We start from the raw sequence: 23825 nt of genomic DNA, 5'->3' as shown, positions 1-23825 counted from the left end.
TTAAAGTAGTACTTCGTGAACTGCAAGCAGAAGATCATGAGGTATTGCAACTAAAAGTTTAGAATAGCATCAAGTGGATAATTCTTGAGATAATTTATCATTTTTCTTCAAATATCTTGAAAAATAATGGGCAAATTTAGTAATATATCGAACTTTAGAGTGATGAAGGTTACTTATTTTTCTTGAGATCATGAAAAATGATTTATAATCAGTGTTTGAGGTAAGAAGCATGGAGTGTATTGATGATAACTGAATATCCCAATCTGCACTCTTGAAGGGGTGTCTTTAAGACAACAAACATTTTGTTCAGTTATAAAATGAATAATAATTTTTTGTCGAAATTAATTTTTTTTTTTTTTAACAAGCTTGTTATATTTTCTAATCTTCAAATTAATTTGAATATACAAATGCAATACTTTAAAGAATTATGTAGCACATTTAAAATTGAAAAAACTTAAGAATAAAATTTTGGATCACAGTTTTTTTTAATTTTTTTTCAACAAATTTTGAAATAACAATACAAATGTTTTGACAAAAATATAAAATTACCTTTAAAAAAAAAAAAAAAATTGAATGTTAGGCCCGAAGAAAGAACAAAAAAATGGTTCCACATTGTTTTGATTTAAAAAATAAAAATTTTACTATTTCTTTAAATTACACCTAAGAAATAAATAAGGAATTTGTTTTCCCCCAATATTTAACTTCAAAAATTAAACTAAATTCATTTTATTACTATTATTATTTCTCCTTCACAGCAAAAAGTAAGAATTTAAATTCTTAAATTCAATCTACCTTCGCGTTTAAATACTTATTTGCACATTTCTCCTACATCTGACAAAAAATATATATAAATCATAAATTTACTTAAATAAGTGCCATTTAATTTATTTATTTTTATACGAAGCATCTAAATATATAATATATATATACTTACATGTATGTAAATATTTAATTTATTATATCAATATGCTTACTTTTTTATATTCACCCATCTTTTTTTTTAAAATGAAAAATTAATTTAATCCAATTCTAAAATAATACGGTCTAGAATTTATAGAAAATATAATACTAGAAATAAATATTATAAATATAACCAATGGATTTCCCTGTAATTTGATGTTGGTAATACGATAATTTTACGAAAGGGATGAGTGAACGTTCGGGCCCACCGCGACCCTTTGGGATGATTTTGGACCTTGATGAAGGTAAAACTAATTATGTCAATTTTTAGTTTCTCATTATGGATGAAATTTATTATTATTTAAACCTTCATATTTTCTAAATTGATACACATTCTAGGCAACTTCATTCAATCTCGATCTTTTCTGACAAAAGAACAAAAAAAAAAAAAATGAAATAACTATAGGACGAAATATTTCCTGGTATATTGAAAAAATATTAAGTAAAAATAAAAGTAACTACAGTAGACTCTCAGAAAAATCCGGATCGGCCTAGTCCGGACTCTCGGTAGTACGGATCGATGATCTTGAATTTAAAAAAATTAAATTTCTTGCAAATAAAAAGGTAAGGCAAGCAAATAGCCCGCATTATACAAATGTTATGTACAGTAGTAGTTTGCAACGTCGGGCGCTCTGTACTTCAATAACATTGACGAGGCAGATCAATGAAATCGATGGAAGGGAGTTTATAAATACAAAGTAAATGTTCTTTCACTGTTAATTACAGTACTGTACTGTACAATATAATACAGTACAGCAGCTTACTGTTAATAAACGTTAACACATACAGTATTGTCATAATTGTTCACAATAAAGGCGGAAATCATCAGTCATGGCAACCTCTGGGAAATCCGGATTTTTCTAAAATCTGGACCGGCCGACCGCCCACAAAAGTCCGGATTTCTGAGCGTCTACTGTACAAGTAAAAGTCATGTAGTTTTCTAAGTGTTTTTTTTAAACCAGATTTTAATAATGAAAATACAAATTTAAAAAAAAAGTCACTAAAAACAATTAAGTAGACAAAATCATATTTTCCGAGATGCAATCTGTCTGGCCTAGACAAAAAAAAGATCGACTTTCTTAAAATCAATCGAAGATTGCCAATTCTTGCGTGACTTATACGCACCCAACACTTCCGCCATAAATTCGTGAAAAAATTAGTTTTGCTTTTTTCCTTGTTTTCGTACTGAATTTGTACTTGTACATAAATTACAACTAGTAACCTCGTATTCACACCCTCGTTAAGATGGTAGGACAGCATTACAGGAACTTACAAATCTATCTACTATCTCACTAAATTTTGACCCTAACGTCCTCATGTCTTCTTAATCATACTTTTTCTTTTGTTTTGTTTTTAATCACCGGAAATAAATTTAAGGTATTTTAAAGTATAGGCTCCTAATCATTATTATTATAGAATTAAATATATTGAAACGCAATTAATTCGAATTATACGAAAAATTAACACAAAACAGAAATAAATATTTTGCAAATAATATTTATTTTTTTTTTGGTGAATATGTTGGCGTATTTTTGTGGAAAAATGAAAGACAATAGAAAATATTGCGTTTTTCTTCTTCTTTTTTCAAGAAGATATTGTTGTAAGATGTTTGAAAATTGGTGGTGCTCAAGTATATAACTTATACTTCAGGCACTTTACAACTTAAAATATATGTTTTATAAAGAAACCCAAGATTGGAACCTAATATCGTTGGCCTTTATTATTATTATTATTTTTTCTCTTGAAGTCGTAAAAAAATTTGTTGAATCCCCCCAAAATCATGAAGCCTCATCTGAAGTGTAATCATAAGAGGAATCATGACCGAAAGCATCTTTAACCCAGAGTGACATGTCCGAAGGTAGTGGTGTATCTTTTAAACATGAATTCATCTCAATCTCTGGGAATACTTTCTTCGGTGGTCCCTGTAAATATTAAATAAATAAAATATATACATGTATTTATTATACGAGTATATATACATATAATAGGGCTACCCACATTCAAGAAGAGATTACTTGCTGAGTAATAAAAAAAAACTAAAAGAGATCAAAGCCCCCATTTATGGAAAGTGCCCAGATGTTCTAGGTGTTGATATTGTAGATTTAAGAAGCTTTAATGGCCTGGTTCAAGAATAGCAGACTTCTTACAAAAAAAAAAAACCGATGGAGTTCTTAATACAGGACCATGTAATTAATCCTAATAAGTTATTACTATTACTGGGAAAGGGGATAGTTCCCCCAGGGCAGCGCAGCCAAAGAGGCTTATTGTCCCTACGTAATCTAGGGCAGGTAAAACTCTAATCCCATTAAAATATTACTATTACTGGGAAAAGGGACAAGACCTGTTCTTCCAGGGCAGCACAGCCAAAGAGGTTTATTGTCCCTACGTAATCTAGTAGTTAAAACTCTCCTTCTTACTAGATTTTTGTAATATGATCACTTGCTGCAAAGGGCCAACTAGCATATATCGTAATTTCGCGATAGTAACACTAACAGCTTACGAGAAGCAGTTATTCCTTCTTTTCCTGACTTGGTCTACACAGAGGTACTAGATTAAATAACCTCATCCAGTGCTGAAACCTACAGCCAGACCAAAAGCTATCTTTCGAATCATCCGTAAATCAGATGGATCTCTTTGGACTCTTTGGGGATGTAAGCGCTTTAATGGCCTGGTTCTAGAAATAGCAGACTTCTTGCAAATAAAACCGATGGAGTTTTTTTTTTTATACAGGACCATGTAATCCCAACATTACTGTTACTGGGAAAAGGGACAAGACCTGTTCCCCAAAGCAGAGCAGCTAAAGAGGCTTATTGTCCCTACGTAATCTAGAGCAGGTAAAAACTCTCCTTCTTACTAAGTTTTTGTAGTATGATCACTTGCTGCCAAGGGCCAAATATTCCAAATATATCGTAATCTCATGTTAGTAGCACTAACAGCATTTGGATTGCCTGAGTTCCTTCCCCTCTCTGGTGGAGCCTCCCGTCTAAAATAATCTAATCTAACACTAACAGCTGATGAGAAGCACTTTTCCCTTCTTATCCTCACTTGGTCCACACAGAGGTACTAGATTAAATAACCTCATCCTATGAAGAAGATGTTTACAGAAACCTACAGTCAGACCAAAAGCTATCTTTGGAACCATCCGTAAATCAGATGGATCTCTTTGGACTGTGAATGCTTCAGTCAGTGGACCCATTAAGCCTCAAGGTCACGTAGAAAAGGTCGTTCAAAATTCAACTTGGGATATCCGTCCATCGTGAATAAGTTTGTAAATGGAAGTAAGTGGTGTGAGTATTGATAAAAAAAAAAAAATCTAAAACTTATTGAAAGTATACGTACTTCATCGAGTTCAGGAGTTGAAATCTCTCCGGATGGTTGAGGGTGCAGGTATTCATCAGTGGAGGCACGATCGGCTGCCGCTCTGATGAGCATTCTCTCAGATTCTCTAGCTTCTAAACTGAATATACTCTCCTTGACTTCTTTCCCAATTTTCTGGTCAATTCTGGGAAAGAAAACAAAATTATCAATATGGAGGAGGAATATAAAATAAATGGTAGTTTTCCATTTTATCAAAAAAAAAAAAAAAGAGGAGTCAAGTCAATATGAGTGTAGATGTGTTCAAAACGTTAAATGTAAATCAATCGCTGGGGACCATCTTCCAGAAAATAAATAAAGGGGATACAAGTCCCTTAGAGGACAGTTGCCGCATATGCTAGATATCGATGTTGTAGAGTGGTAGAGTTTAGTGGCCTGGTTTGAGAATGGCAAACTCCTAATCCCAATGAAATCCCAATCAGACATTACTATTACTGGGAAAAGGGGACAAGAGCTGTTCCCCAAGTTATCGTAGCCAAGAGGCTTATTGTAAAAGTCGCATCTCCTCAATGGTCTACAAGGATAAAATCTTCACCTTTTTTTACTAGGCGCAGGATTTTATTCACTAGTTTTTATGGTTATATGATCTCCAATGGCTGCAGAGAGCCATCATATGCAGCAACTTTAAAACCTCATATAAATGAGGAGCGATTTCCTTCTCTATTTGTCAAAGCCAACAAACTGGTTCTGGGATAAGTAATCCCTTTCTTTGGAAGTGTTTCAATGAATCTTCCTTGCTTGGTGAGAAGGCTAGTAACCAACATTATCTGGTTTCTCCAGGGGGCTTGTCGGTTCTATTTTACACAGATCGGGCATAAATTTAAAAGCCACCATAATTAAATTCGCATATCTGTGTCAACTGCTACACAATAATAAATAAACAACATCCATGGATACCCGGCGTTACATCCTCCATGTAGCACTACAAGAATTAAGGTGAATAGGTTAATCATCAGTTCTAAGAAGAGGATGCTGAAGAAAGTCATGGTCAAGAAGTAGCCTGACCATGGCTACTTCTTCGGCTCTCGGTAGGTTCAATAGGAGTTTTTTTTTGTCTGGCTCAAGAAGGGCAACCCTATGCTAACTCTCGTAAGTTTTTACCCTTTTCCTCAAAGGAACTTTCTTTGCTAGCGCGGGATTCGAATCCAATTTTATTTCCAAGCTTACTTGTCATAGATGACTGCATGTATGCCAAGTTCTTTTAGATGTTTGATAGTTTTAGTATCATTATTATCATCACCCCAGCAGAACAACACCAGTCCGGCTCTCTTCACTAAGGAGACTTGCGATGAATCTCTTAATAGATCTTCTGTATGAACATTAATCCCCTAAATATACAAAAAAAAATTGATCATTATTATTAGAAAATTTATTACAAGAATAAATAAATTTAAAACCAATTATTGCCAATATTTTACTAGAATATCCATGCAGACAGCAAAATCTACAGCCATTGGCACACTCTGACATCTGGGGTCATGATATGGTGGATATTTGTCGGTCATGCCTTGTGTTAAAAACATCACTGGGTATCTGTTCTGCTTTAAACGGATCCTGGAAAAAGTGTGCAAATAATTATTTGGTATATTTGTAAGAATTCAATTTATATTTGAGAGAGAGGGGCAAACAGAAACAATATGGGGGACCTTAATCTATCAGGAAAGTAGTGTCCAACAATAACGGATATTACGAAGGTACCTCATTCGGTCATTTAAAAAAAAAAGCCGAGAGATAAGGGGAGTATAATGTGAGGAATCCCAAAGCCTTGAATTGAACCATTGGAGAGCTTCTGTAGACGTCTTTGTGCTAATGCTATACCTAACAACCATCAGTCGAAAGGGCAGAGTCGTTTTTTGGCCGATAAATGTCTCAAGATTAATAAGTTACCATCTTTTGAGATATCAAACTGAAGCACAATTAAAATAACTTGATTTCAACATTTAATAATACTATTTGGATCAGTTAACGCAGCTTTCTTAGATCAAACTGTGTTTGGTTAAAAACTTACATGGAACAAATATCCGGATGGAAACAGGAGAAGATAATGCCCCTGGAGCCAGCATGCTGTAGAACTACCTCCAACACTGTGTCCAGATAGAGATTTAAATCAAACGGATGGTATAGCTCGTAAGTGCCGTCCTAAAATCAGATATGCATCAAATCATTGTCAATCATTGTTGATTTATTAGAGCAAACAACAATCACTATTTTACTAATTTCTTGGAAAGCAGAAGTTAAATGTCAAAAGAGTTATTTGGAGACGTCAAAATGTATAATTGTTATTTTTATGTTAATATCAGGGTAGGTAAAAAAATAATTATAGCTAATTTATTACCTGAAGATGCAAATAACAATTAAAATATGAAGTTATACATTACATTTTCCAGACAAATTCCATTATATCAATAAGTTGAAATTAATATCTATTCGTTTTAGTTGAGCAATGCGGACAATAATAAAATTGAAAATAAAATCAGCATATGTATGTAAAATTATGGGTATAATCAAATTTACCTTTAATTGCATTGTCCATTTTATTTCAATATTAAAACCAACACTTGGATCTAAGATTTCTAAAGCTTGTTTTAGCGTAGGAAATGGTTGATGCTCTTCCAAATGTTCATCAGAAAATCTAGTTTTACTCATTTCACCTAAATGATACAACTGTAAAAGAACAACAAAGTAAAAAAAAAAAAAACGATACAAATTTAATGAAAATCGATTATTTGGAGAAGTAACACAATACAATAAACAGTCCTGCTATAACCTCGTATAACCTCCTTTCACGATAACTTCGAATATTGGTATTATTTTCTACATTCATAATAAACAAATTAAACGTTTTACTTTAGGCTACTTTGAATAATGAAGTTAATGAATTTTAGATTTTTTGAACAATATGGGAATCATACAATTACAGCAAATTTAACTAACTCATTGAAAGCTAAACTTATTTAAAAAATTGTATACCATATAAAAATCATCGATGTGGAAAGAGTAATTATAACCAATAATTTCAGTTTAATACATGTCAAATTTAGGTTTCTCAGTCAGGTTAGATTAGTTTTTGTTGCCAAAAAGAGGGTATTGGGCATTATTTTTCTGCGCAAAATAATTGCCAATAATTATTTTACATCAGGAGTAATTGTAAGTAAAATTTAAAAGAGTAAGCCTTATTTTACCAATTATTTTATATCTTCTAGAACACTTTATTGATTATACCAAAATCATAACAGCAGAATAGAAGAGAAATCAATATTTTTTATATTATTTTCTGACGGTGTAAAGTAAGCGATGTTGGTGAGCATCTGCCGGATGAAGAAGTCGGTTGAGAAGTTTATGTATTACGGAGGTTATTGTCAAGACGTTTTTATTGTCTACTCTAATTGAAATAATTTATTGCAAAAAATAAAAAAATTAAAATGAAATATAATAAACCACATGCGATGCATAAATTTCAAAGTACAAGCCTTTTTTATTCCAGTTCTTTTAAAAAATTATGACGAACACTTTTGGTGGTTGCAATGCTAAAAATTGCAGTAATGTTAATCGAGTAAAATTTGGTAAAAACATACACAATTACATTCTTTATTACTACTTTCAAAAATTCTAAGAAAATTTTCTATAATTTCAGAATGTTTGAATCATATTTTACTCTTTAATTCTTATAACTTCAGTAGGAGGAATCTATCCACTCCTCCTTCTGTAAAAGTACATCCTTAATCGATTTTTTTTCGTCTATTCAGCTATTCACTTTCGATTAATTGATTTGGAACCAAAATTTGATAATGGAATCTTTCGATATCTCATTTAAACTTTCTTCGATTGTTTTTCGATTTCAAGTTGATTTACTATTCACTCACTCACAAAAATAAACACACAAATACACAAAGAGAGCAATCTGTAAAAACAATCCCTTTTAATGCCTAAGGGTACGTTTACAACGGAGCTGTGAGTATAGATGATAGCAGAGATGATAACTGATAGAGTAAAATATAATCGCTGATTAGTGTGCACAACGGAGCTGTGATACATGCAACATGTCGAGTAGTGAAGAAGAGTTTTTATGTTCACCAGAAGTACTTTGGGCGAATTTCACTATTTATATAAGGAACTTAGAAATTATCCGGATCGTTTTTTTGAATATGTGAGGATGGGTCCAACCACATTTGACTAAATTTTAGAAAAAATAAGGTCAAAATTAAGAAAACGTAGGAAAAATTGTCATGGAAATCCTATAACTATAGAAGAAAAACTAGTGATAACTCTGAGGTAAGGTTATATTGAGGAAAAACAAATAAATACACATAAAAATAAATGTAAGCACGATTTAAAAAACAAAATATTGTTTAAAAGTAAATAATAAAATAATAACCAAAAATAATGAGTAAAGACAGCACTAATTAATTTTTCTACCTCCATTTTGAAGCTCCGATACTGGAGTTCAGCTAGCAGAAAAATGAAAAATTCAATTCTATCATCTATGCTCGTTTATAGCAGCGAGTATGAGTCACTAGTCGAAGCTTCGTTGTGCACGCTTACATAAGAATGTACTAGGTTATTCTATAAGCGCTGATGCATTACTGCTATCATCTCCGCTATCATCTATGCTCACAGCTCCGTTGTGAACGTACCCTAAGGAAATCAACGGTCGGTCAATCGCTGATAATCAATGGTTTCTAGATTTAAAAAAAAAATGATACTTAGCTATCCTGAAGGTAAAAGCTTGAAAAAAATCTGCTATCAATAAATGGTAGGAGTGTTGTCAATATCCCGTACCTTTTCTCCATCTTTCTTAGTACTCATTATGATTTTTCCTTTTTTTTTGGAAAAACATTTTCCCGATTAAACTTTTTCTTGAAAGGTTCCATTCGAGAGGTTTACGTAAATACTTAATAAAATAAAAAAGATAAAAATCAAATTGTCTTTTAGAGATTAAACAGACTGTCTTTTAACGATAAGTAACTGTTTGTTACTAAATTCTATGAATCTTTAATCGTTTAATTAATAAAGATAAAAATAAGTACTTGTTAAAGATCAAATCACAGAAGTTGTTATAAGCACTCTTTAAAACAACTTATTTAAATAATAAATGGATCTATATTGCAAGACTAATCTCTAATAATAATGCAAGTCAATATATTTATTAATAAAAAGAAAAAAATCCACTTCAACATTTTTCAACAAGAAAAAATAATAAAACCCAATTGGACTATACTTAAGATATGATCAAATTTTAAACATTGGACTCCTCGAACTCAACTTGGGACAAACCAACCTCATTATCATTTTTTCTTTCAAGTACCTCAAACAGTGTTCAGTATTTTTTTCTTTTAATGAAAGAGAATTGTCATCACAACTAAGATTAATACAACCATCAATTATGCTGAGCAATAATTATTTGCATTAAAATAATATCTAAATAAATAACTCTTCAACAGATTCGTTATAAACAAACAATTCACTTAGATGAATTTTTCAATATTTCAATCAAATCTCCCTGATTGAAACGGATCTGGATACAAAAAAAAACGTTTCGACTTCCTGTGATTCTTATTTTTTTTGGAGACACCTATAAACAGACCATTTTAAAGTTGACGTCAAAATCGTCATTTCCGGTGAAACTTGAGAATGTTCACAGTACTTTCTCCAGTCAGAAAATGTATTATTCTTTGGCAGAACTATCAATAAATATAACAATACAATAAAAAACAAAATCATTCAAATGAAATGATGAATGCAATTAAAATATATGAATCTTGTGATGTGTCTAAAGAGAAAAACGATCAATATGCCGCATGCGACTTGTATGCGAATGCATGAATAATAAAACATAAAAATGAAAACCTAATCTATATGCAATGAAAGTTTGTGCTGCATTACATCAAATAACAATAAATTTCTGATTTCTACTTTTTTTTAATGCAACAAACAATTTTTAAGACAAACTAGAGCAAAAAGTGGGAGAAAGAACAAAAGTTGGAATAAATTTGTAATCTCGATGGATGTGGGATAGGTCGAGAAGAGAACGAGATTTTCTTACCGCGTCATCTTCTGAGATTGACTCGGAAAAGTGAAGGACTTTACTCGCTGGTCCTTGGCTATAATCCTGTCCAAAAAACATACAACAAGAGTAACAACACGTACGTACATCTTATAAGTTGCCATATTGTTTTTTTTTTTGCATTAAAATTATTCGCAATTAACTTTAAAATAAATATAGGAAATAAACTAAGATCAATTTTGTGCAATGAAAGCTAGTCTTTTGGAGAAGTGTAATATTCAAAGGGGTGTTTTTTATAAACCATTTTTTCTTTGACAGAAAATTTGTATTGTAAACGTAAATTGGAAGGTTTAAAGGTAACCAATCGGAAGACGATTTTTAAGTGTGAGAATTAAATTTGAATTAGGTTTTCCTCCTCCACAAGAGGTGTCCCATTTATGGTCTAGGTCAGTGATGGCGAACCTATGATCCGCGCAAGCTTTGTCACTGACCCACAATTGCTAGACAACCATTTGTTTTTTTACGCGGGTTGATTTAGATTTTCTAATTGTGGTGGATAATGTATATTCTATCTGTATTTTTTTCAATCACGCATTGACAAAAAAAAAAAAAATCAAATGCTATCTATATAACCTTAAGTTTGATCATTACAGTTCTAAAACGCAAATGAAGACAAATGCTTTTGTAGTATTTGAAATTAAAGCAAAAGTGTTTCTCAAAATATCAAATAAAATATACTCATATTTTGTTTGTTAAAAAAAATCGACAACCCAAAGCTTTTTTTTTTTTTTATGATTTAGGGCGCGTCAACATCTTAGGTTATTGGCGCCCGGAGCTTTTTTCAGTGCACTGCCGGCCTCCGGACAGTGTTCTCTCGTTACAGACAACACTGTACATCACCGGACAGTGAGCTGTAAGAAGCTCCTAGGAAGAGATTATCTAAAGGTCAGCTGCTGGATCCCAAAGCTTTATAACCATATTTAGATTTTTCTTTAGATAAAACACACTTTTGTTCAGGTTTTGTTCAGTTATGTTCGTAAAAAAGAGACTTCCATAGCCACTTGTTTCGTCCCGTTTTACCCCGTTAAGCCAACTGAATTTTAAAATGTTTAGTTTCGAAAATATTCAGTTTAAAATTTTTAAACTTAACTCTTGTGCCGTATGGGCATTAATGACCCAAGAGCTAGTACTAAAAAAAATGAACAAAATTTGACCCACGTCTCAAAAAGGTTCACCATCCCTGGGTCTAGGTCCTGTACTTTAAGAGCACCTGCCTTTGAAAAGTGTTAATATTAAGTTTTTACGTGGAAAAAAAAAACACAAAACCCACAAAATTCACCTTAAGACGTTGAAGTTGTTCCAGCGAAAGATCTTTCACAGGCAACTGAATCATCTCTTCCGAAGAAATCTGTTTTTTCCGTTTCATTGCTATGGCCACATAAAAGTCATGATAGAGTACAGGTATTAAATCTCTAGACAGTTGTACGTCGAATTCAACAAAGTCTGCACCGTGTGATGCTGCCGATTTCAACGATGCTATCGTATTTTCACGTACTTCTGCACATCTAAACGATAAAAGAAAAAATATAATACATTTCGTAAAACTAATTAATAAATCAAAAAATTTGAATAAAATCTCGAGACTATTACTGTTTAATATCTCCACCAAATGAAGTGCCCACACCTCGATGTCCTACGTCTAGACCACGCCAGGTTTCCTTCCATTGTCGATGGAGTGAATAACTCAGATCGCAAGTATAGTTAGGCGTTGGTTTTACCACAAGATATTCAACTGTTACATAAAACAGTAATTATAAAATAAAAAAAACATGAAATGACATGAAACTAGAAGTGCATAAATTCATGCCGTCCTAATTTCAGCATGTTTATTATGAACAGTTCAGATGAGACATTAACACGACTTTCTCACACTTCAGATTACTGTAAGCTCCTAGAAAGAGAAAATCAATGGGCCAACAGCTGAATTCGAACACGGGATCTCCGCTAGTATAAGCTACCAACTGAGCTAATAATCTATTCCTTATTTTAATAAAAAAAAGCTTACCAGTTAATTCACCGATTGGCCTGTGCCGGACGCTAGTGATGGGCACCACGACTTGACCTTCGCTGTACTTCATAGCGCTGGGCAGGATGTAGGAGAAGCCGACATGATAGGGCGGTTCGTCTTCCCGGTGACTGGTCGGGTACGAGTAGAAATCGATCAGTAACGCCTGTACAGCACCCTCTCAACACGTTAGTCTCTGTTCTCAAATCAATCACAGTTACAACTCAATCAGTTCAACTATGATACATGCCTAAAATTGTAACCGATGCCAATAAAAAAAAAGAATCTAATGTTATTTGATTTTTAAAAAGCAAGTTTCTAATTGAACGATTTAATTTAATTTAAAATAATAATAAAAATAACGTCGATTTTGAGATGCTTTAGCTTTCGAAGTTTCCATCAATCAAGGGTGTGTGTGTCCAGCAAGCATAGCTTTCGTTTTGACAGAAACATAGCGGAAAACAAATTCTTTTCAACTAATCGATGAATCAACCTACGATGATGTATATAAATTCTAAATCGATACCAACATTACAACCATTATGTCCGAAATCTACACTCTACGTTAACAAGCACTGATTCTTTTATTGACAAATTATTTCCTCAACATAATTTTTATTTACTCACATCTTTAAATAATCATTCTGCGACACATAACTCTCTCTCAAATATTCACAAATTAACTAAAATTAACTTTGATGAGAGTCCTCCATCAGATCATGAGAATTCTCAGATGGATTGGTAAGTAATTAATATGAAAGTAACGTACACACAAATATATGTATATTTCTAAGAGTGACAAACAAAGAAAAAAACTTACCACATTTTCCCGTGAAGAGACCAATATTTGGAAAATTATGAAGTCCTCACTGGAAAAACTGCGTCCAAATTGTTCTTGAAATTTGAAGTGGCGCTCTCTTTGGTTCAACACCTTTTAAACAATAATTGTATTCCAATACGCTGCTATGGTAGCAGTGCTTTTACATAATTTTGCTTATTTACAATAAATTTTCAGTTACATTCTGAAGCATTAAAGCTATAGTTACTTTCAAACAAAACATTATCATTTAGTTAAATCAGAGGTTCTTAGCCTGGGAGCAGATAGATTTTCACGATCTTGATAATTGGATGACAGTCTAATCGTAAATGAACTGTTTTAACTCATTACTTCTGGAGCAATATCCAATTAGGTCAGCTGTCTGTACAAAGGGACACTTGATTTGCACGATTTCATGCTTACCGTGTATTACAATCATTACAGCTTTCTGGGTAACAAGCACGTGGACAAAATGAGGCAGTGAAGATCTTTAACGCATCATTGCTGCTCTAAAGAGTTATTAAAAAAGTGATGAAATCTTATAAACAACATCAACTTTCAGTAGATTCTAAAAGATGGAAAGAAGAGTTGGACTTTAGGGGAGCGCGTTGAACTAGTGCTTATACTATGATAGCTTGACTCCAGGAAACGCGCAGAAATAAAGATTTAACTTGTTTAAAAAAAAATTGCTGATTTAAATTTTAAATTTGATTAAAACGTAGCCATGTGTAACTTCTAGTGCTGGGCTGGTTCGTGAAAGCTTCTGTAAGGAGATGAAAGAGGTGAGGATAATTTTCCTCTCTACAGCCGATCCAGAAATGAAGCTTCCAGAAAAGATATCAAGTCCAGTAAGATTCCTTTAAATATAGAAGAGTATCTTAAGTAGTCCAGGGGTTCTAAGAGATCACACACCGAAAAACAAACTTCTACTAAATCCTTAAAATATCAAAAAAAAAAATGTAAGAACCTCTGAGTTTAAAGCAACTAGGTTTTGATTAGATGGTAAGCTAAAAAAAACCTAGTCACATCATTATTATTTTTAAAAAAATATTAAATTATTACAATTTTAATATCTTTGAATAATCTTCTGAGAGGTGATGAGAACAGATCATGGAGGCCATTCCTGTAAACACAATCACAAAACACCACAGTGGATATCGTTCTCAAAACTGAACAACCTAACATTTAAATATTTTACAACTTTTAATAATCATGTTCACTTATTTCACCAAATTCAAATGAAATTTAAAAAAATTACAAGATTACAATTATAAATGTTAACAAAAATTATCCGGTATTTCCACGATGAAACTGTTAATAATCTATAGAGCATTAAAATTTGACTTAAAAAAAAAGAACAATATTATAAAAGAAAAAAAAAAAAGCTCTTATTTTTTGTTTCAATAATAAACGTTTAACTTAGCTTCAACTAAAAAAATAACCAAGTAAATATTGAGCATAACCTGACTGAGCAGATAAATCGATTAACGACTGAAAGCTCGATAAGTGTACAAGCAATAACAAAATTTTGAAATTACGTTTTAACAAAAAGGAAATTATGAAAAATTGACAAGTTTGCCATTAAATAAACAAAAAGAAATTATTTTGGGCAAAAAAAAAATAAATAATAAAATAAATACAGAAAACAATTTACAATTATACGAAGCCAAAAACATAGAAAATCTAATGTAATAGGAAAATTTATCAATACAGTCATTCCACGTACAGTCATTAACAAAAGCTAATTCGAAACTTTAAAATATTTAGTAGTACATGAAAAAAACAAAAAAATATACGAGATTCATTTCGTCGTAATGGGGTGGTAACATTGATCCAATACACTTTATCGAATGGACTAGAATTATAACCCAACTTTTCCCACGAAGCAGATCAGGTAATTCTTCTAAAATACTGGCGACTCCACAGGTATATTCTACACTAACAAAATTGAACAACTCTTACACTGACAACCCTAACTCTCATACAAAACACTTAATGGTGTACACAGGTAGCTGATATGTTTGAGCGAACTCAAGAGTAATCCCTATCTCAGTTCTTCAATAGTACTTCAATTTGAGTACACACAAATATCAATTTGGAAAATATGGCATAATTGCCATATTGGTTTTATTCCACCTCACCCAATCATCCAGATGACAAATATATTCTAAAGTCTTACATTCACTTGTTGTGTATCGTATCAGCGTTGAGTTTTATCGACGATGACAGCAAGCGTTGCTACGTTTCGTATCAAACTATGGACAAACAAAGCATCGCATCGGGGGTTTCCTTAGCGGTTTTTCTTCCAACATACATGTATAAGTTGAGACGAACTTATAACGTCATTTTTCGTTGTGTACATTATTTGTTTTAATCGTTTTCACTTAGACTGTTGCGTTATCAAATAAAATGAATGTATGTTCACTTACTACATCATGCAACGTAGAAGAGATAAATGAGTCAAATCCAGCAAAAATCAAGACAAGCTATAGCAGCCCATATCATATCATCAAAGAATGCTACGCAACGGTATTACGATAAACTCATTTGCAACAAGTGAATATAAGGCTTAATATACTGCAAATAAACAAATGAATATCATCATTTTACTGAAATAATTTTATAGTAAATAAATTTGAAATACGTACTGCTATTTCGGTTAATGGCCAATACTCTACTTTGTCCGTTAAATCCATAGTCTCTAGACTCAGGCAATCATCGGCGCTTTGAGCAACCTCTTGTGAAATACTGTTTCGTGCAAGATTTACTGGTGTTAATTTAACTGATAACTGAAAACACACGGATGTACTATACAATTCCCATAAAAACAACCATTTATTTGCAAATAAATAAAAGAGATTACCTAAGGTAATAAATGGGTCTTAAAATACTTACAGATCTGCCTTTTAACTTAGATTTCCAAGTTTTCAAGTGCTCGTTAAATAACTTCAACTGGATGGCAGTTTCCGTGGTTAACCAGCCTCGATCTATCCGTTCTTTATTATCGTAAAAGCCCATGGTTTCCGCTTCTTGTTCATTTTCTTCTTTTGCACTATATAAAGCTGGACAAAAAATCAAATTTAAGCACTATAATAAAAAGAAAAATTAAAAATATTCTTGAAATCAGTTATAGAAAAGGTTTAGCCAGGGGTGGAATAAGACCTCAGGTACTTAGGAGTGAGAACTTGGACTTGGAAGAGAGAGAGGGAGTGGAGGGAAGTACTTGAGGAAGCTTGAGCTCTTCTCAGGATGTAATCCCATAAAAGGAAAAAGAAGAATTGTAATAACATTTACTTTCCACAAAATAATGACGTAATTTTGCCAATTATTGTTAGAAATGGAATAACTATAGAGCTTGAACTAACTTTGTAAGTTTCTTTAAGCTGGAAGCTCTCCAGTTTCTTAAAAATGACAACCCTAATAACAACAATCATCAATAATTACCTCTTTTTGGAATAACTCTCGGTTTACGGTTAGTCTCCCACCTTCTTACAATATAATGTCTTTGGATTATCCTATGGCCGTCCGGCTCCAGTATCATACATATCACATAGCGGTAATGTACATCCTGATTCAATGGAATTTTCGTAGTTCCAGACCATACATTTCTGGAAAAAAAGAAGTTTTTGATTAAAGTATAAAATTAAAAATTACTTGATTTCAGTCATGATTAATTATAGAATCTTTTTATCTAATTTACTGAATTGGTTATGGTTTTAGAGGGCAGGGTTTCGAAACTTTAATTACTTTTAAAATGAAATTTGATTTGCTATTTAACTCCTTTCAATTATTATTCAAATACAATGGCTATCTAGAGCAGGGTTCCCCCAAACTACGGCAAGCGGGCCTCATGCGGCCCCTTGAGGCCACTTATCCGGACCCCGCCACACTTCCGGAAGGGGCATCTCTTTCATTGGTGGTATGTGGCGGCGTCGCTCATGTACAGTACTACTTCCGATGACGCGCGGGACGCACGCGTCACGGCTCCGAAAACAGTGTGAAATAACAGCCAGAAGTAGGAAGAAAGGCAAAGCACTATAACTAAACCGGACATTGGGCCATCTCATTAGCCAAAAGCAGGTCCGTAGTTTCCATTGAGTCACTGTTGATTTAAATTTACTTGTTCTTTATTTTAAATATTGTATTTGTTCCCGTTTTGTTATTTTACTTTAAAATAAGTATGCATAGGGATTAGTTCATAGCTTTTTTTTTTATAGTCCGGCCCTCCAACGGCCTGAGGGCCAGTGAACTGGCCCCCCTGGGTAAAACGTTAGGGGACCCCTGGATCTAGAGTCTCATTTCTAATGTTCTTCCCGCTCTAATGTTCTTTCTAATTAAGAATTGTTGTAATAATTGTTTCTAAAGACGAATGTCATGAGAAAATTTTCTTGGTAAATTGATGTACACGGTTTACTATTGCAACTAATATATGTACATATGACGACCTGTCATACATACGAAATTATTTGTTAAAAAATTATCTAATGACATCAATACTGTATAAATCTACTGCAATCAACCATAACAACAATTTTTTTCAAGCAATCTCATTTATTAACTCATAAAAGATCCAAGTTTTTGTAAAGAAAAAATCAAAATACAAGAAAACTGTACCCGTCATCTTTTTCCTTGGACAAGACGAACACTCGATCATGTTTCCATTCGCCCAATGATTCGCAGTTTCCGGTGACACACAAAGTTTCGCCCGGAAATAAATCAGCTCTTACACTGAACGTCCATTTTCTAGTCATCCTATCATCTTCGGCTATTTCTTCTTCCTCTTCAACGGCTGTAGCTTCCACTTTTTTCTTCATATAAGCCTCATTATTCCACCATCTCATCATTTTTAATGGTTTTATTTAATATGCCTGGAACAGAAAAATTGATAATAACGTATTAGTTTGCAAATTAAAAAAATGTGGGGGAGGCCCCTAAACCAGCACCTCCAAAAAAAAAATTGAACACCTCGCGTATACTAGTGAATTTTCCCAGTTTTGCAAATGTTTGTTAGGTTGGGATGGTCCATAGCGATGCCTAACCCTTGCTTTGCCAACGGAAGCAGTGAAGAAGATATAATCGCCCCTAATCAAAGTAGCCTCATTTATGAAAATCGACTTCCCTCATCGGGCTAACGATTTAAGTCGAAATTTTCCCAAACTTTTGCTTTTGACTGTTTCCTTATTTACTCCTGTAATTGGAAAACTAGTTCGTACGCAAAATACATAAATAAACAGCTTAGATTCACCGACTCAAAGATAGGCTTCACCTATCTCGCAATAAGGAAGAAAACATTAAAAATGATATTAAACATGCTGTGCCAAATGAAATCACTTTTTATAATTACTAATTTAAAATTCAGTCAACTCTTACTAAATGGTTAAGAAACCCCTCACAGCTTTTAATCTTGATTTTATGGGAATATTTTGTAAACAAAAGAGTTATCATTTGTTAAGAAGTTAACAAACATACTAAGAAATCTATAAATACTAAGCTACAGTACACAACAATTAACTGATAAGCTGCGCCACGTAGATAACATGGTAAACAATTGCATTGTTTTTTTTTTTTAATGTAAACAAGAAAAAAAATAACTGAAAGACAATAATTGTTAACGTTTATATAAAATTATTAAAATTCGAAACAATAAGCACTGATGTTAACTTGTGAAATTCATATCTCAAATTTATAAACAACATCTCGGATTCCAATATGCCCGGAAAAAAATGGTTCTAAATGAAAAGAGATAGCTGTATCTCGTTTACAGTGGTAAACATTTCCAAGTAAAAATATTGCATAAACATCCACATTACTTCCTCAAGATATATTTGAAATATAATTATTCTTAAAACTTAAAATTTGTACGAAAAATAAATTTAGAAGTAGTAAAACATTTTTTTTTCTAAGCCTATTAATAATTGAATAAAAAGGGAAGGGATTAGCTATGCAATTAGCGTACTGGACTCCCACGCGGAGGTCCCGGGCTCGAATCCACCAGCTGCTGACCCTTAGATTTTCTCTTCCTAGGAGCTTCTTACCAGCTCACTGTCCGGTGATGACACAGTGTTGTCTGCAACGAGAGAGAACACTGTCCAGAGGCCGGCAGAGCACTGAAAAGAGCTCCGGACGCCAAAAAAAAAAAACCTCAGATGTTGACGCGCCTTATATAGTAATAATTGAATAAAACAATTTATCGCGAAATATCCAATTATAACTGATTTATAGCTTTTAAGATTGCAAGTCACTTTCTTAGGTAGTTCAGGTTTTTTTTTTTTGACTGCATATGTTGCCCAGCCTGTATATAGTCCGTTCTCAACAAAACTTGAATTTGCTGTGTAAACGGAAATTCAATAATTTGTCACGATTGCAATATTTCCTGCAACGTACGAGTATTACTGATCGTTTTAGTACGAGAAGAAAATGCAATGTATATCCTTAAAATAAATCGATAAATTAAAAGAAGAAAAAAAATCTTCATCGATACCACCAAACTAAAATACAAACTTCATATTTTTATTTTTCTTACTCGGCCACTATTTCGTGATCTAAATAAAAATAATTTAGACGACCTTCAAACTATTGAAGGACTTACAAGAATTATCTATTAACGTTGAAAATTACGTTTTTTTGTTTTTTTTCTTTTTTAATTATTCAAAACAAGTTTTTGTCGAAAAGAACAAAAAACAAAATCAACTTAACTTGAAATATTTTTTCTGGAAATAATATTTTTTTAAAGAATTCATCATTTCCGGAAAGCTATTAGTGCCATTCGAATATACGAAAACTGAATGGCACTTTTCCAAGTGCTTACTGCCCTTTGAGCAGTTGTACACTCAAGTTGTGATTACTGCTTGGGTACCTTAAGGCTAAGGACTGTCTTTCTGTTGTCTCCGGAAGCTGAGGAGAAATGAGGGGATCCATTTAATCATTTGGCCATTTTGATTTGAAAAACTAGATTGAATTTAAATGAAATGTTACTGTACAGTCAGAAAATTGGTTAATCAACTCCAATTAACGTGAATATATAGGTTTCGTGACCGTAAAATTGTTAAACTTAGGATTCAAGATTGGCGAGGTCAAATACAACAACTCGTCTTCTTGCCAACGTTTCGACAAATACGATATATTGTCCTCTTCAGGGCCTGGATATTACAAATACAAAACAACAGAGTCAGTAACATGGAAAAAATCAGTAATTACAAAAATCAACAGTAAAATATAATAAATTCTTTATAATTATTGAAAACTTACGTGGCTATACGGGTATTCTTCAGTTCTGGCTCTTAGTTTTCTGTAACTCAACCAACCCGCATAGCCACATAAGTTTTCAATAATTATAAAGAATTTATTGCATTTTACTGTTGATTTTTGTAATTACTGATTTTCTATGTTACTAACTCTGTAAATTGTTTTGTATTTGTAATATCCAGTCCCCTGAAGAAGACAATACATTTGTGGAAACGTTGGCAAGAGAAGACGAGTTGTTGTATTTGACCGACTCCTCGCCAATCTTGAATCCTAAATTCCAATTAACATTATTACTGCGCTTTCTTGCTTAATTAGTAATTTTTTTTAACGAGTGAAATTCAACTTAATTAACGTGTGAGACAGATGGAAAATGATATTGATACAATAACACAAGTTACCAATTATATTCTTGGTTGGAGATCGATCTCAGCTTTAACTGAAAATGAAATTTCAACAGATACTTTAATAGAACCCTCCTTTATCAATATAAAATAAAATTAAAAACTACTCAAGATAACTCTTTACTGACGCCATGACAGGAAATTAGAAAATATTACATTAATGAATCTCGACTAAATTACAAATTTTACAAGGAGTTCCTCCCCCACATTGTTGAGACATGTTTCCCAAAAAACGTTCTCGTGTCCTATATTTTTAATGACCAAGACACAAACTTCAAGAAAAACTTTACGTTCAATAAAAGTCTATTTTAAAAGAGTGTTTATTGGTTAATATTTTTTTTACATTATTGAAGTAATAGGAAGTCGTTGGAGTGGTCGAAACATCAACTAACTTTAGCTACATCTTGTTTGATTTTAAATTACTTCCACTTCAGTGTCGTTAAGCAAGTTAAGACTTCCGCTGGAGTAGTATCATACCGGTAGTTTGCCTTATTTATCTAAAATGCAATGTTAACTGCAATTACATCCGCAGGACTTTCCCTTAATACAACTGTCCGAGTTTTTGAACTTCAAAAAGAACCTGAAAATGTCCATAAACTTTTTTTTCTAAGAAAAAGTATTTAAAAAGAAAAACTATTGATATAACCACGAAGTTTATTGGTTTAGACGGAAGTCTACAAGAACCCCTTACTTACCCTGGGGGGCTTTTAATGTGTTTTCCAAGAAAAAATGTTTCAAATAATAAGTTTTAGACCACCATCAGTGCAATGTTTATACACAATTCAAAGAAAAGCTCAGATTCCGGTTGGGTGATACAGATTACTAAGTTGCACTCAAGTCCCCCTGGATAAGACCCAATCTCCTCCAGCGGTTTTGAAATACTTCGTTCACACATCTAGACCATTTTCTAATAACCACTCATCAGGATTCCAGAACCTTCCTAATTAATGCTCGATATAGAAAAATATGAAATGTTTCACAAAGCTTGACAGCTACCTAAAAAGATTACTAAGCTATTCTCCTTGGAGCCCACAGAGAAGCTACGTCACGGTGAAAAGTAGAAATAAATAAGATTTTAGACGATGTCAAGTACTTCCTCTTAAAAGATTAAAGGAATAAGAAATTAATGAAGGTCGATATACATTTTTTAAGACACGCCCCCCCAAAAAAAAATCGATTTCATTAATTATAGATTCAAAGATAAGTAGCATGTCCACTTATACACTGATCAAGTTCCCCATTACTTCCCCATTTGGCCTTACAGATAGAGAGAAAAAAAGCGATGTTTGTTTATGTGTCTGAGAGAAATTAAAAATATCTCAAAATAACCTCTGGCATCTCACAGACCGTTGAAGGAGCCTCGTGTTTTCTTCAACGAAGACCTAACCCCCTTTTGGCGACTTGTAGTGAACTAAGAAGAACATAGGCGCCACGGATAATACACAATATGCGTCTGAAGTTGAAATTGTAAAATAAAAAATTGAATTTTGATAGAACTATAAAGTACAAAAGAAAATTGCTTCTTATTATTTATGATGACATATTGCAGTGCATGGCGAGAAGACAAATCACATAATCCTTTTAACATCTACTTTTGCCTTAAGTAATAACTCTTTTATACTTTTTCTTTCTTTAAACTAACTAGCATTAATAGGGCTTTTTGTTCCTTTATCTCATACCACCAATCATCAGCAAATTATTTTATAAACCCAATTTACCCAGGAAGCTTTTACACTACCGGAAATAATTACACTTCATCAGTATAAAATGTAAGCCATATCACAAATTACATTAAGTAAACAGTTATAATAAAATTGAATCATATGGGATATCTATAATCAGGAAACTACCTTTCAAGGCCACTGACACGCGCAATTCAAAATAATAACATTTAATAAGTGTCTTATTAAAAGAGTAATTTAAATATAAGGGGGGACAATATGGAATTAATTTAGAAAAATGGCAAAAATTTAAAAGGGGATATCATATTTAAGGGCACTTTATTGCAGCATTATTTTTTTATAGCAAATAATTTTCTGGCTAAAACAATTCGACCAATATTGGTAAATATTGCAAAACAACACATTTTAAGGAGAATTTCTCGGAAAACTCTTACTTTTCAAAAATAAGATGAGTGTTTAAAATAAATAAAATACAATTTATAAGAATGAATCAAAATTTAATTTTTTAAGATGTGAGAACAATTATGCAACAGCACGTGTAATTTTGAAGGGTAAATAATTAAGGAATGAACATTCAAATCTTTGTTTTGACCCTTTTAAAATAACTAGTGAAAAAATGAACTATTTTCTTTTAATATTATTAGATGCAATCAAAGATCATTTTTAAGTTTACAATTGCGATTTTTTACTTAGAGGTATCTCTTCTAATACTAGGTTAGAAGAGAATTTTTTTTTTTCTAATTTGAAACCTAATTATTAAATAAATATAAGCATTAAAATAATAAAGTTGAGAACTTAATGAAATAAAATAGACAAATAGCACACAAAATGGCGTACTTACAAAGGCTTGAAAGAAACCAAACACCTCACAAAAAACAAAATAAATTATAGCTGATGAAGTGAAAAAAAAAAAAAAAAATTACATTAAGGTAAGCATTTTCTATAACAAATATCACAGACTACAAACTTAGCAAGCACTGTACATGCACGCACTGAATTAAAACTGTCCAAGACGGGAAGGTTTGGCCTAGATCCATGTGAGAACAGATGACATCACGGCCAGCCGCATTGGCCCAATCTCAGAACGGAATTCTGCTAGGGGTGGGGCGAGCGCTAAATTTAAATCAAAATACGTAATAATGTCAGGTGATGAAGGTGTATATAGATTCTGTTACCTTAGATCTATTTGAGTTTACGTTTTTTTTTGTTTTGTTTTGTGCATTACAAACACTAAAAACAACTGTAATTGCAATTCTTTATGACCTATTTTGAAATA

General features: G+C 32.5%; 1 protein-coding gene across 3 annotated transcripts; it reads right to left on the bottom strand.

The window, feature by feature from the left end:
- Window positions 1-993: 993 nt before the first annotated feature.
- On the bottom strand, window positions 994-23609 carry LOC141459697 (glycerophosphocholine phosphodiesterase GPCPD1). 3 transcript variants are annotated; one of them, XM_074139051.1, is made up of 16 exons: window positions 23391-23609; window positions 17836-18089; window positions 16666-16829; window positions 16117-16283; window positions 15870-16010; window positions 13225-13335; window positions 12405-12570; window positions 11990-12131; window positions 11679-11904; window positions 10379-10444; window positions 6850-6999; window positions 6344-6474; window positions 5754-5889; window positions 5503-5663; window positions 4300-4462; window positions 994-1325 (listed from the first exon to the last, which is right to left on the bottom strand). In XM_074139051.1, the coding sequence occupies exons 2-16, from the start codon at window positions 18063-18065 to the stop codon at window positions 1296-1298; spliced, it is 2184 nt and encodes a 727-aa protein (XP_073995152.1). In that variant the 5' UTR covers window positions 18066-18089; window positions 23391-23609; the 3' UTR covers window positions 994-1295. The 3 variants fall into 3 exon arrangements, with proteins under 3 accessions (XP_073995152.1, XP_073995150.1, XP_073995151.1); XM_074139049.1 differs by having other exon boundaries at window positions 994-2882; window positions 23391-23606; XM_074139050.1 differs by lacking the exon at window positions 10379-10444 and having other exon boundaries at window positions 994-2882; window positions 23391-23605.
- Between the last annotated feature and the right edge of the window lie 216 nt (window positions 23610-23825).

Source organism: Rhodnius prolixus, unplaced genomic scaffold (assembly GCF_049639745.1).
Source record: "Rhodnius prolixus isolate KJV_2025 unplaced genomic scaffold, Rpr scaffold_17, whole genome shotgun sequence".
Taxonomy (NCBI): Eukaryota; Metazoa; Arthropoda; class Insecta; order Hemiptera; family Reduviidae; genus Rhodnius; species Rhodnius prolixus.
Note: the sequence above shows the minus strand (reverse complement) of the source record. Positions and strands in the feature narration are given on the sequence as shown.

Bases quoted from the DNA above. Each gene is read 5' to 3' on its own strand.
- LOC141459697 (XM_074139049.1), bottom strand. From the start codon at position 18,065: ATGATGAGATGGTGGAATAATGAGGCTTATATGAAGAAAAAAGTGGAA. The intron at 7,000-10,378 runs GTAAGAAAATCT...GTTCTTTTACAG, and splicing joins CAATCTCAGAAGATGACGCG to TTGTATCATTTAGGTGAAAT. The intron at 2,883-4,299 runs GTACGTATACTT...TAATATTTACAG, and splicing joins CAACTCCTGAACTCGATGAA to GGACCACCGAAGAAAGTATT.